Source organism: Scyliorhinus torazame, chromosome 9 (genome assembly GCF_047496885.1).
Source record: "Scyliorhinus torazame isolate Kashiwa2021f chromosome 9, sScyTor2.1, whole genome shotgun sequence".
NCBI classification, from domain to species: Eukaryota; Metazoa; Chordata; class Chondrichthyes; order Carcharhiniformes; family Scyliorhinidae; genus Scyliorhinus; species Scyliorhinus torazame.
The window spans coordinates 248,636,250-248,653,999 of NC_092715.1; the positions used below are offsets into that span (position 1 = coordinate 248,636,250).

General features: G+C 46.1%; 1 protein-coding gene across 1 annotated transcript in view; it reads left to right on the plus strand.

Moving 5' to 3' along the window:
• dnah6 (dynein, axonemal, heavy chain 6) overlaps positions 1–17,750 on the plus strand; it is a 522,203-nt gene that overhangs the window by 327,010 nt on the left and 177,443 nt on the right. The window contains exons 54-55 of the mRNA XM_072517256.1: positions 4,748–4,944; positions 11,870–12,073. Of these exons, the coding sequence (XP_072373357.1) occupies positions 4,748–4,944; positions 11,870–12,073 (401 nt within the window). The remainder of the gene's footprint in view (positions 1–4,747; positions 4,945–11,869; positions 12,074–17,750) is intronic.

Sequence of the window (17,750 nt, forward strand, 5' to 3'; positions counted from 1 at the left end):
TGGTAGACAGGTCTCAAGCCAATCCAAGCACAATGCTGCAAAGGCCTGAATAGGCAAGGTTGGCTTCCTGTCCAAGGCTCTGCCCACCGGAAAACCGTATCCAAGTTAGTGTGGGTGGGAACCTGGAGGGAATCCCGTCCATGCAATTTTAGAACTTCCCGTTGCTTTGAAACCCTGCAATGGAGCACGACCGGGGGGTTGGGGAGAATGGAGAATCCAGGCCCCAAGAATCTAGCTGCAGCCATATCAATTCTTCTTAATAAATACCTTTAGTTTTGTAGCCACCTGGGATGGCCACTTCCCGACTTAAAATGGAGAACCGCAAAGGCTGAAGGGAAATTCAGCCAACACAGGCAAAGACTAGCAAGTGCAGAAATCATGTATATTGAAACCTGCAAAACAACCAGACAGCACTGAAACCAGCAGCCATCTGCATAATAAAGCAGCAGCCATCCGCATAGTAATGAGAGATTCCAAGGCACAATGGCAACAGTTAAGGTGAATAAAGCCAAACCAGACTCCTCGGCGCCAGCAGGAGCCAAGACAAAGGAAGGCCAATGGACATTTAGGGACCGCCCAGCGATCAGGGAACAACTCCAGTATTGGAGAAATCGATCCAAGTGATCGGAACGCAGTCCAATCACTTGGAACCACGTATGGGGTCCGCCCCGAAGGGCGGGAAGCCCGTGGGGACTATAAAGTAAAGCCCCCAAGTTCAAATCGTCTTTCTTTGACAGGATCACTCAGCAGCTCGAACCAACCCTTGACAGTGACCTGCCTCGCTGCCGCCAACCAAGTAAGTCTCAAGTCAACGCTCGCTACGAGATAGGCGCTCCTAGCTACCATTCCATACCAGCTTTGAATCCTGCAGACTCAGGACCTGAACGAAAGGCCATTTGTTCCCCTGACCTGGTGGGCCAGTCCGAAACTAAGTATAGGCCTTTCAGTGATAGGAATAGTCTAGAAAGTAGAGTTTATGCATGAGTAGTGATTTTTGATTTGATTTGATTTGAATCTTACTAATTGGTGTGTTGAGTTATTGATCATGACTTGAACTTGAACCTCGTGGCGGTATCATAAAGATACCTGGCGACTCGAGATCAAAGGTTAAACAAACAGAGCAAATTACGAATTAAGAGCCAACCAAAAGTTAGCAACATATTACTGGCGACATCCTGACCGGACCCGGCTTAACCGCTCCGGGAGAACCCAAACATTTTGAATTAGAAATCCAATTGGGACCAGAAAAACCACAAGTGTTCAAGCAGTTCTGATCAATCCTCATAATTCGGAAGTGTGTTAATGCATGCGTAACTAACAGGGCTATAAGGTAATACTGATAGATTTTTGTTGTGAAAACTGTCGGGAGTTTGTATTCCGGAAAATAGCGAAAGCCGTACCCGTAATTACAGCACCGCCTTAATACCCCTCGTTCCAAATTTTAAGAGAAGTATTCAGAGAGGAAAGATGGCAATGCAGGCAACGCAATGCCTCATGAACCCCGAAGAATTTGTGGTCGCAGCGACCAGCAGTAGAGTAGGACAGTGTCCCGTTTGGGAAGAGGAAATCGGAAAGTACCTCAAAGGGAAAGGATGGCCCCTTTGGAGCGAATTCTGTGACAATGAGAAAGCAGGACCCAGGAGTATAGGACATACTTGGTGGGAAAACCTGTCAGAGATTCATAAGAAAAGCTTGGGAAAAGCTCGCAAGCCGATGGCAATCGTGTCCTGTCTGGCACAATTGCGAGGCACAGAGGAGGTCGTTCGGACACTCCGTAAAGAGATAGAAGGAGTACATCGAATGAGCAAGGTCGATGTAAGTGAGGTTGAGAAAGAAAATCTAGAATTAAGAAGCAAATTAGCAGCAAAGGACGGAGAGGTGGATGATGCCAGGTGGGCACACCAATCTTGTCTGGCGCACCAAAGCAGCTTCCAGACACAGTACGAAAAGGCCTATCAGGACACGCAAAGTGCAGTCCTGGTAAGAGAGGAAACTGAGAAACAGGTAGAGGCATTGCAAAGGCAGTGTAGCGACCTGAAAGCAGCATTACGAGCACTCCATGCTACCACCACGGAGCACAGACAAAGCTCATTAGAGCACGCAAAGTGCCGGAAGCAGATTGCAGAACTGCAGTCTTTGCTTTCAGTTCAGAATGGATTGCAGAGCACCTTTGGATCCCAGTTAGATGCAGAAGACAGCCCGGATTGGGAAGAATTAAATGAGACCGCGCATAGATATGTTCAGGGAACATGTGCGCAAGGAAGGTCCCAGAAGAGAAAAACGCCCCAACCCCCCACAGAGCAGATAGCTCAGGCACCAATGACCCAGTAACCATCCACCGCACAGTCACATCGGAAGGAGACACGGAATTCCTTTACACCACCCCCTTAACCGTGACCCAATTACGGGATGCGTGCGAAAAAATCACACCGTTCCTCCCCACCTCAGACCCCCACCACTTCTTTGCCAGAGTGAAGCAGCAGGCGACCATGTACGGCCTGGACGGGCGTGAGCAAGTGAAGCTCACAGTTTTGAGCTTAGACCCTTCGGTCGTAGCAGCCCTTCCCGACCCACAGAATGTAGGAGGAGGCACCCTTGCAGAAATGCACACAGCAATCCTAGACGCGATTGGCTACAACAGAGGTGACCCCGTAGAAGGCCTGAATAAGTGCAGCACAAAAAGACAGAACACCCCACAGCGTTTGCTGGATGCCTGTGGATCCATTTCACAGCCGTTTTCAGCAATTTAGACCGTGCCCATTTGTCCCAAGACGGTATGGGCAAATGGACCCGCACCCTTATCTCCCATGCCACAGAAACAGGACAAAAAGCCTGTACGAATTATGACCCCTCAGTGGAAGCCCACAATGAGAAATGGGTTTTAAAGAGATTGTCCCGCGCCTGGGAGCAGTCTGTACAAAACAAACCCGCAGTTAGGAAACCCGAGGAACAGCAGGCAGAAGCAGACATCCAAGCGGTGAAAACGCACAGAACCCCGCATGGGTGAACGAAGGCAGGAACAGCCCCCCATAAAAGCCACAGGAGTGTTACAACTGTGGACAGTTAGGACACTTTGAACGATAATGCAATGCCCCACGAAAGCCACAGAGAGCCCCGCAGGCGGGCACTCTGAATAAGAATAGGACAGAGCCCATACATAGTGTGAGCACCCGTTCAGACCAGCCGGACCTGAACGGAATGGACTGACGGTGTTCGGGCTCCCCCAGTTAGGTCTGCGACACCCTTTGGGATAGGTCCGGCCGACCAGTAGTTGCAGCAAAGATACGGGGACAGCCCATCGAATTTCTCTGGGAGACAGGAGGGTCCCGCACCACAATCAATTCCTCCACCATATTCCAGAAAGACACGTGGCCCACAACAGCCACCATCACCCTCAGCGGTTTCATAGGCCACTCACAGCAGGGACACATCACAACCCCTGTACCCATTCAGATTGGCAATATAACGACAAAGCACCCCATAGTTTTAGTCGATCTACCCCACACAGCAGAACACATTTTGGGAATTGACTTTATGATTTGATTTGACCTTTCATTTGATCAGGTAAACCAATGTGTTTGGAGAATGGCAAAATCCGCAAGAGCCCCTCTAAGTCGGGTCCCACCAGAGTCGCCAGGAATATGTTGCTAACTTTTGGTTGGCTCTTAATTCGTAATTTGCTCTGTTTGTATAACCTTTGCTCTCGAGTCGCCAGGTATCTTTATGATACCGCCACGAGGTTCAAGTTCAAGTAATGATCAATAACTCAACACACCAATTAGTAAGATTCAAATCAAAACACATTTATTATACACAGTAAATCACTACTCATGCATAAACTCTACATTCTAGACTATTCCTATCACTAAAAGGCCTATACTTAGTTTCGGACTGGTCTACCAGGTCAAGGGAACAAATGGCCTTTCGTTCAGGTCCTGAGTCTGCAGGATTCAAAGCTGGTATGGACTGGTAGCTAGGAGCGCCTATCTCGTAGCGAGCGTTGACTTGAGACTTACTTGGTTGGCGGCAGCGAGGCAGGTCACTGTCAAGTGTTGGTTCGAGCTGCTGAGTGACCCTGCCAAAGAAAGACGATTTGAACTTGGGGGCTTTACTTTATAGTCCCCACGGGCTTCCCGCCCTTTGGGGCGGACCCCATACCTGGTTCCAAGTGATTGGACTGCGTTCCGATCACTTGGATCGATTTATCCAATAACCTGATCGCTGGGCGGTTCCTAAATGTCCGTTGGCCTTCCTTTGTCTTGGCTACTGCTGGCGCCGAGGACTCTGGCTTGGCTTTATTCACTTTAACTGTTGCCATTGTGCCTTGGCATCGCTCATTATTATGCAGATGGCTGCTGCATTACTATGCAGATGGCTGCTGGTTTCAGTGCTGTCTGGTTGTTTTGCAGGTTTCAATATACATGATTTCTGCACTTGCTAGTCTTTGCCTGTGTTGGCTGAATTTCCCTTCAGCCTTTGCGGTTCTTCCAAGATGGAAGCGGGAAAAGATCTAATGCTTCTTCACTGAAAAATTGTTAGTTTTCATTTTCACATTGTGGCACTGCATGCAAATGCACCTTTAATTATACTGTATAAAATAATTGTGAACTCTTTTCCATTTTTTTTAACCAAAACTGCATTCAGGAGATGTGCAATTTGCTCAGCTAAACCAATTGTTTCTTAAATATTTTCAATAACTTCAACTGCAACTCTGCATAACTGTATTGTCTTCTCTTTCTCTCTTTAGCACAAACAATGGAACTAACACAAGCTCGATTAGTGCGTGCCGGGAAACTTACGGCCGCTCTTGGAGATGAACAAATTCGCTGGCAAGAAAGCATAGTTCTGTTTGAGCAGGAAATATCAAATATAATTGGAAATGTTTTCATCGCAGCAGCTTGTGTTGCATATTATGGCGCCTTTACTTCTAAGTACCGACAGTCGGTATGTCATGGTCCTGTCAATGTAATTTAATCACTGAAAGTGCTGAAAATCCTGAATCTACCCATCATGATGGGAGCTAAATTGTAAATTTTCTTTTCAAATGTGTTAAATGGCCATGAAATTTTTTAACATGTTTTTGGCGTTCCGCTGGAGGACAAGTCTGTTATTGTCAACCAGACTATCCGAGGGGTGGCAAGACTTCCCACATCCTGGTTAGTTGCTGGCCAAGGTGCAACATTGCCACCTATGGACATAGCAATGGATTAGTTCTCTATGTTTTATGATGGTGGGCATTACAAGGTCAGCAAAGGAGTCCACACCAGGCCAAACAAGTTGAAGCAAAGGAAAAAGGTTTAACGCATTAGAACAAGAGTTCCGAGCTGTTACTCTACTACAGGAGACCCTCACAGTTCATGGCCCTCCAGTTTTATACTGGATGTAAAAGGGGGCGCCGTGCCCCTCAGTGGGGGAATGTGTATTCCCCATAGTTGGGAATATCAATCTCCCCCCAGTTTCATAAGTGTCCCATGACCTGCTTAACCCCAGGTTATGACAGTGGGCAATGGTGCTAACTTATTTTCACTTGCAGAGATTGCATAATATGTTTACAGCAAATAGGCCGATCAGTTCTAAACTGCAGATATCGCATGAGATGAAGTTGGCAGCTGTTTAAATTAGCATTATTATGATGAACATTGTCGGAGTTCAATATTACATTTCTGATTTCAGCAATTATCTGCCTTTGGTTTATTTCTGAAAGTAATAACTTGATGCGGATTTTGCTGTGATTGATTTGTGGTTTGTAGGGATACTGTTAATTATATATAAATATAGAATTATTAATTTTATTTGCAATAAAGGAAGTATTGGTTTAATAACTTCAGAGAGCAACCTCATGGACGTTATAATATTTCAGTAATGCAGTATAGCTATAGAGATATTCCAACAGTGACATCAAAAAGTGAACTATTGATCGGGTCACCTCTTGGGGGAGTGGGGGTGAGGAGGTAAATTGTGGTTTCTTGCAGATTGTTCGATGCACCACACTACTTGTTTCACATGTAACTATAAATAAATTCAGGATATATCTGATTGAATGATAATCCTGAGCAGCCTGCTGGTGGAAAACTGGAAACGTGACAGTTTTCAGGTTCAGAACGCATCCACGGAGATGGTGGGGATGCGGGGAGTGCTCATTGGTATTTTCACATAATTGGCTCAGAGACATTTTCTCTGTCCAATTAATGGAGGTGGGTGGGCTCTTGAATCTGGAGGACCAATCAAAGGCCTTCCTGCTTGAAAGGCATGATGTGGAGATGCCGGCGTTGGACTGGGGTGGGCACAGTAAGAAATCTTACAACACCAGGTTAAAGTCCGAAAGGTTTGTTTGAAATCACTAGCTTTCGGAGCGCAGCTCCTTCCTCAGGTGAGTCAGAGACTCATTTGAAAGGCACAGCTGTGATGGCAAAAGTAATAGAGAACATACTTCAATCGGCAGACATCCTCTCACCAACCTTTTTGAAACTTTTAATTAAATATTGGTCCCGCAGCCAGACTTCCACTGTGGGAGGTCAGAGCGTGGAGAGCAAGGAAACCCTCTAACAGGGCGGTCAATGGCTACTTTTACATGCTGGCAGGCAAGAAGGTCCTCCAAGCCTGCCTGGAATGCTGCAACCCCCCAACTGGGCTCCTCTTCCTCGCAGTTAAATTGCTCCCTGATGCATCAAGAAACTGGATTTCTGTAATTCCTTTAATTGATGTTAGTAATGCTCTGAACAAGCCTAATTGAGTAACCCTCTTGAGTAAAGGAAGTGTTGGTTTGATAACTAGAACTGAATTTTAACTGGGAAACCAATCTTTCGGTCGGATGGGGTGTGGTGGGGGATGGTTAAAGTGTCAGAAACTTGCTTCCGAAACAAATCTCTGTCTCGGAGCTTCTTATTTCCAGTTTTAACTGAAGCCAGGCATCAGGTCGCCAGCCTCATTGTCATTCAACTTTTGAAATTTAACTGCTGATGGTCAGGTTTTCCAAGCGACGGGAAACCAGGGGCTGGTTTAGCACAGGGCTAAAGAGCTGGCTTTTAAAGCAGACCAAGGGAGGCCAGCAGCACGGTTCAATTCCCGTACCAGCCTCCCCGAACAGGCGCCGGAATGTGGCGACTAGGGGCTTTTCACAGTAACTTCATTTGAAGCCTACTTGTGACAATAAGCGATTGTCATTTTTTTTCCATCCAACAGCCCCTCAAGATGGGTGGATTCAGGAGCAAAGTGCCTTCACACCTACCCCTAGTATCCAGGTGCCTGCCCGAGGTGCCGTCCGTTCCACACCAGCAAGCTTCCCCCAGGGGCATCTGACTTCCCCCCCCACCACCACCAGATCCTGATATTCCCTCCCACCACCACCAGATCCCGATATCCCCAAATCCGAGTCTCCAATCCCCAATGGAAATCTGGAAACTTCACCCACTCGGATTGTCAGGCCCCTCCATTGTCTGCCCCCTCTGATCGGGCCCCCCACTGAAGTTGACCCTTGCCCTCACCATAAACTCCTCCCCACTTGGATTGCAAACTGCACCCCCCCCCCCCCCCCCAAACTCAAGTTGACCCTTTCTGCCCCGGTCTTCCCCCTGTTCCTGGCAGGAACACAGACTTACCTGCTGCTGTGGCCATTAGTGATCGGCTCCCTGCCCAATGATGGCCTGGCTGCCAATCAAACTGTGACTCAGGGCAGGGAACCAGTCACTGACATCACAAGCAAATGTTGGAATTGAAAATGTACAATGGAGAGTCAATCCCGGATGGTGGGTTACTCCAGTGGATCTGACGGACCTGTTCTCTAAGACTGAACATCCGGACTGTACCTCCACCAGGGGGTTACTCAATTAGGCTTATTCAGAACATCACTAACTTCAATTAAAGGAATTCCAGTATCTTGATGCAACAGGGAGCAAATAAATGGATAGTTTGACCCATTGAAGCACTGACGGTTGCTATCACTGTTTCCCGTCTGGGGAGGCGGTGGCGTCGTGGTATTATCGCTGAACTAGTAAACCAGAGGCCCAGAGTAATGCTCTGGAGATCCAGGTTCAAATCCCACCACTGCAGATGATGAAATTTGAATTCAATTAAAAAGAAATATGGAATTAAAAGTCTAACGATGACCACGAAACCATTGTCGATTGTCGTAAAAACCCATCTGGTTCACTAATGTCCTTTAGGGAAGGAAATCTGCCATCCTTACCTGAACTGGCCTACATGTGACTCCAGACCCATAGCAATGTGGTTGACTCTTAACTACCTCCTCATGGGCAATTAGACTCAGGCAATAAATGCTGGCACAGCCTGCAACGCCCAAATCCCACGAACAAATTTTTTAAAAATTGACTAATTAAAATTAAAGCACTTAACTGGACAATATCTGAATTCCAACAAATTGTATATTTTTAAGATGTCACATTTAAAAGTACTTCTACACTAGCTTTTGCAATTATTTTTAATGCGTTCTATAAATTGCCCAGTCTTCGGCTGGTTGTTAAATTAAGAGGAAGGAAGCCATTGGGGATTTGATCAGTCATCACATGCAATCTGCGTAGATGTAAATTTTCTGTTGTATCTAAAATTAATTGGTAAGTCAATTCAATTATAATACCACGGTCATCGTCTCTCAAATTGCAGTGTACGTCTTCATTTAAAATGGGACACAATTTATGTGTGTCAAAATCCATCAAAACTCATTTGAAATAAAATGGACTACTTCATTATCTGAGGAGTTGCGAATGATGCTGAACATTGTGCAGTCATCCGCAAACATCTTCACTTCCGACCTTATGATGGAAGGGAGGTCAGTAATGAAGCAGCTGAAGATGGTTGCGCCTAGGACACTACCCTGAGGAACTCCTGCAGTGATGGCCTGGAGCTGAGATGATTGACCTCCAATCACCAAAACCATCTTCTTTTGTGCCAGGTATGATTCCAACCAGCGAAGAGTTTCCCCCCAATGCCCATTGACTCTAGTTTAGCTAGGGCTCCTTGATACCATACTCGGTCAAATTCTGCCTTGATGTCAAGGGCAGTCACTCTCACCTCACCTCTGGCATTCAGCTCTTTTGTCCATGTTTGAACCAAGGCTGTAATGAGGTCAGGAGCTGGGTGACCCTGGCGGAACCCAAACTGAGCATCCGTGAGCAGGTTATTGCTGGATAAGTGCCGCTTGATAACACTGCTGATGACTCCTTCCATCACTTTGCTGATAATGGAGAGTAGACTGATAGGGTGATAATTGGCTATCAGTTTAGCCAATTGGATTTGTTCTGTTTCTTGTGCACAGGACACACCAGGGCAACCTTCTGCATTGCTGGGTTTATGCCAGTGTTGTAGCTGTACTGCAACAGCTTGGCTAGGGGTGTAGCAAGTTCTGGAGCACAAGTCTTCAGTACTATTGCTGGGATATTGTCAGGGCCCATATCCTGTGCAGTATCCAGTGTCTTCAGCCATTTTTTAATATCATGTGGAGTGAATCGTATTGGCTCAAGACTGGCATCTGTGATGCTGGGGACCTCTGGAGGAGATCATCCACTCGGCACTTCTGGCTGAAGTTTGCTCCGAATGCCTCAGCCTTGTCTTTTGCACAAAAGTGCTGGACTCCTCCATCATTGAGGATGGGGATATTTGTAGAGCCTTCTCTTCCAGTGAGTTTTTTTAATTGTCCACCACCATTCACGGCTGGATGTGGTAGGACTGCAGAGCTTAGATCTGATGTGCTCGATGTGGAATCGCTTAACTCTGTCTATTACTTGCTGCTTATTTGACACACAAGTAGTCCTGTGTTGTAGCTTCATCAGGTTGACACTAACTACCATAAAGCAAAGAGTGGGGATAAGTGGGTGTTTTTCTGGTTGGTGATCCATGGCTACTGGTGTGCCTCAGGAATCAGTTTTGGGACCGCAATTGTTTACAATTTACATAGCTGATTTAGATTTGGAGACCAAGTGTAATGTGTCAAAGTTCGCAGATGACACTAAGATGAGTCGTAGCGTAAAATGTGCAGAGGACACTGAAAGTTTGCAGAGGCATATAGATAGTTTAAGTGAGTGGGCAAGGGTCTGGCAGATGGAGTATAATGTTGGTAAATGTGAGGTCATCCATTTTGGTAGGCATAACAGTGAAATGGACTGTTATTTAAATGGTAAAAAATTGCAGCATTCTGCTGTGCAGAGGGACCTGCGTGTCCTTGTGCATGAATCACAAAAAGTTGGTTTGCAGGTGCAACAGATAATTAAGAAGGCAAATCGAATATTGTCCTTCATTGCTCGAGGGGTGGAGTTTAAAAACAGGGAGGTTATGGTGCAGCTGTATAGGATGCTGGTGAGGCCACACCTGGAGTACGATGTACAGTTTTGGTCTCCTTACTTGAGAGAGGATGTACTGGCACTGGAGGGATGCAGAGGAGATTCACAAGGTTGATTCTAGAGTTGAGAGGATTGGCTTATGATGAACGACTGAGTAGACTGGGACTATGTTCATTGGAATTTAGAAGAATGAGGGGGGATCTCATAGAAATATATAAAATTATAAAGGAAATAATTAAGATAGAAGCAGAAGATTTGTTTCCACTGGCAGGTTAAACTAGAACTAGAGGGCATAGCCTCAAAATAGGGGGGAGTAGATTTAGGACTGAGTTGAGGAGGAACTTCTTCACCCAAAGAGTTGTAAATCTGTGGAACTCCCTGCCCAGTGAAGTAGTTGAGGCTACCTCATTGGATGTTTTTAAGGCAAAGCTGGATAGATTTTTGAACAGTAAAGTAATTAAGGGTTATGGTGAGTGGGCGGATAAGTGGAGCTGAGTCCACAAAAAGATCAACCATGATTTTATTGAATGGCGGAGCAGGCTCGAGGGACCAGATGGCCGACGCCTTCTCCTGGTTCTTATTTTCTTATGTACAAATGGCAAGTTGTTGCATGACTGAAATTCTTTGATTTTTAAAAGCCTTGTATTATAAGCCCTGCTTGCTTTTCGCAGCAGACTTGGAATGCAGGAGTAGCAGCAGAATCAAGCTGTAACACCTAGCCTTCTATCAAGCCATAAAGGTTGAAGTTTCAAAGCCTTCTTTAAAGGTGTTTCCAATGGACCCCGAGTTTCAAAACTCATCTGAACTGCAGCTCCTGAGTTGAAAAACGCCCCAGACTCGACTACAAACAGATCGACTTAACTATTCTGTTTGAGCTTTAATATTTAAAAAAAGTGAAACTTATTTCATTCGCTGCACCTTTCCTGTGTCACAGTGGCACATTGGTTAGCACTACTGCCTCAAAGCTCCAGGGGCCCGGGTTCAATTCCGGCCTTGGGTGACTGTCTGTGGGGAGTTTGCACTTCGCACAGACAGTGACCCAGCGGGAAATCGAACCTGGGTCCCTGACGCTGTGAAGCCACAGTGCTAGCCACTTGTGCTACTGTGCTGCCCAGAGGCCGCTTTTTGTGCCCAAGATCGGACTTTGCCAATATTGAAGACGATTCTGCCCAGAGGATTTCAGTCTGTCTCTCTCTCTCCTCCAGCTGTAATAGTTGTATTCAGTTAATTAGGAGAAGTCCAGGATGCAGCATGAATGAGCCACATCACCTGTCTCTTGTAATTCTATTTAACATGTAGATACATACTGGACAACTTACATGTTTTCATCTTATATTCAGATTTTACGGTTTGCTCACTGTGTAATTCACAGACTCCATATTCTAAACTGACTTTTGTTACACTAAAGAGGTCAATGAAGCACTTTATGAATTTAATCCTGTTGCATTTTATTTTTCACTTTTATTGTTGTTGAATAAGTAGAATATATCTGCCTTCATTGTAAAACTAAAACAAATTGTGCGTGCACTTTACAATTATCAATTACCGTTGTTGATTTTTAAAAAAAAAACAAACAGTTAATAGATGACTGGATTGAAGGTTGCACAGAACTGGGAATTCCTATCAGCGGAGACTTCAGTCTCATCAACATCTTAGGTGACGCATTTGAGATTCGGCAGTGGAACACTGACGGTCTGCCCCGTGATAATGTTTCCACTGAGAATGGCATCCTTGTGAAGCGAGGCCATAGGTGGCCCTTGATGATCGATCCACAGGATCAGGTAACTATACAGCTTAAAAAACTTGTGGTAACAAATGGCATCCCATTCAGGGTTTGGTACATCGCTCACCATAGAATTACTTTTCAAAAGCAGTTTTCAAAATGTCCCTTTTTAAAGTCATCGATAGTGAATACTTGTAGCTAAAATCATAACTTGATTGCATTGTATAACTTTATATTTTTATAAATTTGTATAAATTTAGTGTATTCTTTTATTTTCATTATTGTTTTCAATGAAATGTACAGGCAACTTAGTGGATTGTAGAAAGATTTAATAATGTTTTCTCATTCAACCTGCTCTAACTATTGAGGGGCACATGTAGCGGAGTATCAATTCTATAAATTGTCTAGCCGCTCTCTTCAGCTGCAAAAAAGATGTGATTGTGTTCGCAATGCCACGCGGGCCGGGAATCTGTAATGTGATGTAACTTTCAAATAAACTTTCACGAACACATTCATTTGTGTGAATGCTGAAAATACAGTCGGAATCAGCAAGTGAAGAACAGGCTAATTGTCGCAGACAAAAGCAGAAAATACTGGACAGTCTCAGCAGGTCTGACAGCACCTGTGGAGGGAGAAGGGAGCTAACGTTCCGAGTCTGGATGACACTTTGTCAAAGACCACCCCAACTATCATAACAGCAGATGTGTACTGTTAATGGGATTGGACCATTTTGGACATTTCTCCAACAGAAAAGCTTGAAAAAAAAGTGTTCTGTCTGAGTATTCTGTTTTTGACAAAGTTGGTGGCGTGGGCAGACAGGTGGCAGATGCAGTTCAATGTGGAGAAATGTGAGGTGATACATTTTGGTAGGAAGAACTTGGAGAGACAATATAAAATAAGGGGCAAAATACTTAAAAAGTGTGCAGGAGCAGAGAGACCAGGGTGTAAATGTGCAGAGGTCATAGGTGAGAGAGCAGTTCATAAAGCATATTGTATCTTGGCCTTTATAGGGGCATAGAGTACAAGAGCAAGGAGGTTATGCTGAATTATACAAGACACTAGTTAGACCTCAGCTGGAAAATTGTGGGTATCATGCTTTAGGAAGGGTGTGAATACATTGGAGAGAGTGCAGAAGAGATTTATAAGAATGGTTCCAGGGATGAGAAACTTCAGTTATGAGGATAATTTGGAGACGTTGGCACTGTTTTACTTGGAGAGGAGAAGGCTAAGAGCAAAATTTATGAGATGTTCAAAATCATGAGGGGCTTGGACAAAGTAGATGGGGAGAAACTGTCCCTGCTCATAAAAGGATTAAGAACGAGAGGACATAGATTAAAAGTGATTTAACAGAGAAGCAAATGTGATGTGAGAAAAATAAATTCACACACCGAGTGGTTCAGGTGTTGAATGCACTGCCTGGAAGTGTGGTGGAATCGAAGCATTCAAGGGGGCATTAAAATAGAAACAATGTGCAGGGGTGCGGGGAAAAGGTGAGTGCCCAGCACTGAGAGCGTCTTCAGCAAAACTGACATGCAGGGAAAGCTTTAGTCAATAGCACTAAAGAGCTTTAGCCATATCCATTGTGAGACTGCAGTCCAATGCACCTCTTCTCCCAGAGAGTGCTTTCTCTGTTTGCAAGGTGATTATCAACTTATTGGAAGGCACTTTACCTGTCTAGCTTCACACACCTTCAATTCCACTTTCCTGGCCCAAGTCTTCACCATACCATGGGAGCAGCTCATGCAACAAAACATTGCACTTCTCGTAATGGTTAAGAGCAGCAACTGCGCTGCTCCAGCAGTACCAGCCGCTTTCTCCTCCTTGCATGCTTCTACACAGGGCAGGGGGGATGGACACTAAGGTCCAGTTGGAAAATGGTGAGCCCCTCAACACAGGCAGGGGACCGACTCTCTGGACATATCCAAGTAGCAACACCTCAGGAAGGTAAAGTTTTCATGGTAGGTTGTTGCTGACATCTGCAGCCTCCTGGAACAAGTCCTCCCTCCAAGTGGACAAGATGCCAGTGGTTGTCAAGGTGTCAGTAACTGGAAAACGACCCCACTTTATTTGACCTTCCACCTCCACCCTGCTTTTCCAGGGTTGACCTTTCACCTAGCCGTGTGCACTCTACTGTGTTGAGAGAAAGCAGAGAAAGTGTTTGTGATAGATTCTATGGAGGGGAGGAAAGGAAACCATTTGTGGACTGTGACTGTGAGGTATGGGTCCAAGAAGGGACTAGACTGAGGATCAATACATAGATACATAGAATATAGGAGCAGGAGGAGGCCTTTTGGCCCTTCGAGACTGCTCCGCCATGCATCACGATCATGGCTGATCATCTAACTCAATAGCCTAATCTTGCTTTCTTCCCATAGCCTTTGATCCCATTCTCCCCAAGTGCTGTATCCAGCTGCCTCTTGAATGTGAGTGTTGGATGTCCAGATGGATTTGTGAACGTGTTTGCAGGGAGAGGAATGACTGGGCTTGTAAGATGTATTGATCTGAGGTCGGAGGCAGAAGACCTTCCTGGAAAAGACAGAGGGCTGGATTTTGCAGGATGCTGCAGTTTCCCCCACACCACCTCCCTTGGATAAAAGGAGGTCATTGGGGATCCCACCTACTATGCTGACGGCTGTCTGACAACCATTCAACACTGGGAGCATTGTTGATTGTTTTAAGGCGATACTTCTGCTCCGTTCTTGCAAGGAAATCCTGACTGAGAGAGCCGCAGGCCAATCGATGGCCAGTCGCTCTGCAATCGCAGCAGTGCCAGCTGGGAAAAGTGGCCACTGCTGGAACAGTCAGTCCTACCACACCAAGGAGACCCAGAAGTGTGCAAGGTTGGACATTTTGTTCGGGGGAGAGGAACTCTAACGTGCCCACGGAGCCCCAAAGAAGGTTTTCCATCCTCCTTGCCCAACATTAGCCTGAAGAGCTAGAACTGTGGGCTTCCTGTATGGCTAAGCCCCTCTCACCTCGAGTCAGGTACAGGCTGGGGTGGGATGAAGCCCTAAAATGGCCATTAATTGGACACTTAGAATCCACAAAATCCATAGAATCCTTACAGAGGCCATTTGGCCCATTGAATCTGGAGCACCCCTCCAAAATGGCACTCTACCTAGGCCCACTCCCCCATCCTATCCATGTATACCCCCATCCACCACACCATATCCCTATAACCCGATAACTTAACTTGACTTGCACATCCATGGACACTAAGAGGCAATTTAGCATGACCAATCCACCTAAATTGCACATCTTGGACTGTCGGAGAAACCCACAAAGACATGGGTAGAAAATGCCCATTCCGCGCAGGCAGTTACCCAAGGCCGGAATTGGTCCCCGGATTTCTGGCACTGTGTGGTATCGAGAAAGTCCATTCCCGTGTTTTGGAACGTCCATCCTCGTGCATTGCGAATGCCCATTCCCCGTGCATTGAGAATGTCCATCCCCGTGCATTGAGAATGTCCATCCCCGTGCATTGGGAATGTCCATCCCCGTGCATTGAGAATGTCCATCTCTGTGCATTGAGTATGTCCATCCCCGTGCATTGAGAATGTCCATCCCCGTGCATTGAGGATGTCCAACCCCGTGCATTGAGAATGTCCATCACTGTGCACTGAGAATGTCAATTCCCCGTGCATAGTGAATGTCCATTCCCCGTGCATAGAGAATGTCCATTCCCTCTGCATTGAGAATTCCCATCCAGTGCATTGAGAATGTCCATCTCCGTGCATTGAGAATGTCCATCTCCGTGCATTGAGAGTGTCCATCCCCGTGAATTGAGAATGTCCATCCCCGTGAATTGAGAATGTCCATCCCTGTGCATTGAGAATGTCCATCCATGTGCATTGAGAATGTCCATTCCTGTGCATTGAAAATGTCCATTCCCTGTGCATAGAGAATGTCCATTCCCTCTGCATTGAGAATTCCCATCCAGTGCATTGAAAATCTCTATCTCCGTGCATTGAGAATGTCCATCCACGTGCATTGAGAATGTCCATCCCTGCCGCTCCCCCCAAATGAGGTATATGACGAGCCCGGTGGTGGCAGCTACCCTCAAAATGTGGGGGCAATGGAGGCGGCACAGGGGGGAAGTGGGGGCCTCGGTGTGGAACCCGATACGGGGGAACCACCGGTTTGTGCCGGGGAGAATAGATGGAGGGTTTTCGGGATGGCACAGGGCAGGGATAAGAAGGTTGGGGGACCTGTTTGTGGATGGGAAGTTCACGAGCCTGGGTGAGCTGGAGGAGTACGGGATCCCCCCAGGAAACACCTTTAGGTGTCTACAGGAAAGGGCGTTTGCCTTGCGGCAAGTGGTGGAATTCCTGCGGCTGCCGCCACGCATGGTGCAGGACAGGGTGCTCTCGGGGGGTGTGGGTTGGAAAGGGGAAGATCTCGGCAACATACCAGTTGATGCAGGAGGAGGTGGAGGCCTCGGTGGAGGAGCTGAAAGGTAAGTGGGAGGAGGAGTTGGGGGAGGAGATCGAGGAGGGGACGTGGACAGATGCCCTAGGGACGGTGAACTCTGGCTCTTTGTGCGCGAGGCTCAGCCTCATACAGTTTAAGGTGCTGCACAGGGCACACATGACCGGGACAAGGATGATCCGTTTTTTGGGGGATGAGGACAGGTGTGTTAGGTGCTCAGGGAGCCCAGCAAACCACATCCATAGGTTCTGGGCATTTTATTTTTGTTTGTCTATACTGGGGGATCTGAGGGGGCGTAGATATTTGCTATGTTTGCTGTGTGTTTCGGCGGGAGTTAATTTATTATTTATGTATAGGGGGAGGGGGCACTGGGTTGTTTTGATTTGTTTGGTATTTAATTCTGTTGGGTTCCTTTTATATTTTGTTGTTGATATTTTGTGAAAACTTTAATAAAAATTATTTTCAAAAAATAATTTAAAAAAAGAGAATGTCCATTCCCTGTGCATTGAGAATGTCCATTCCCTGTGTATCGAGAATGTCCATCCCCGTGCATTGAGAATGTCCATTCTCCGTGCATTGAGAATGTCCATTCACTGTGCATTGAGAATGTCCATTCCCTGTGTATTGAAAATGTCCATCTCTGTGCATTGAGAATATCCATCTCTGTGCATTGAGAATGTCCATTCTCCGTGCATTGAGAATGTCCATCCCCGTGCATTGAGAATGTCCATTCACTGTGCATTGAGAATGTCCATTCCCTGTGTATTGAAAATGTCCATCTCTGTGCATTGAGAATGTCCATCCCTGTGCATTGAGAATATCCATCCCCGTGCATTGAGAATGTCCATCCCCGTGCATTGAGAATGTCCATTCACTGTGCATTGAGAATGTCCATTCCCCGTGCATTGAGAATGTCCATCCCCATGCATTGAGAATGTCCATTCCCTCTGTATTGAGAATGTCCATCACCGTGCATTGAGAATGTCCATCCACGTGCATTGAGAATGTCCATTTCCCGTGCATTGAGAATGTCCATTCCCTGTGCATTGAGAATGTCCATTCCCCGTGCATTGAGAATGTCCATCCCTGTGCATTGAGAATGTCCATTCTCCGTGCATTGAGAATGTCCATTCCCCGTGCATTGAGAATGTCCATCCCCGTGCATTGAGAATGTCCATTCCCTGTGTATTGAAAATGTCCATCCCAGTGCATTGAGAATGTCCATTCTCCGTGCATTGAGAATGTCCATCCCCGAGCATTGAAAATGTCCTTTCCCGTGCATTGAGAATGTCCATTCCCCATGCATT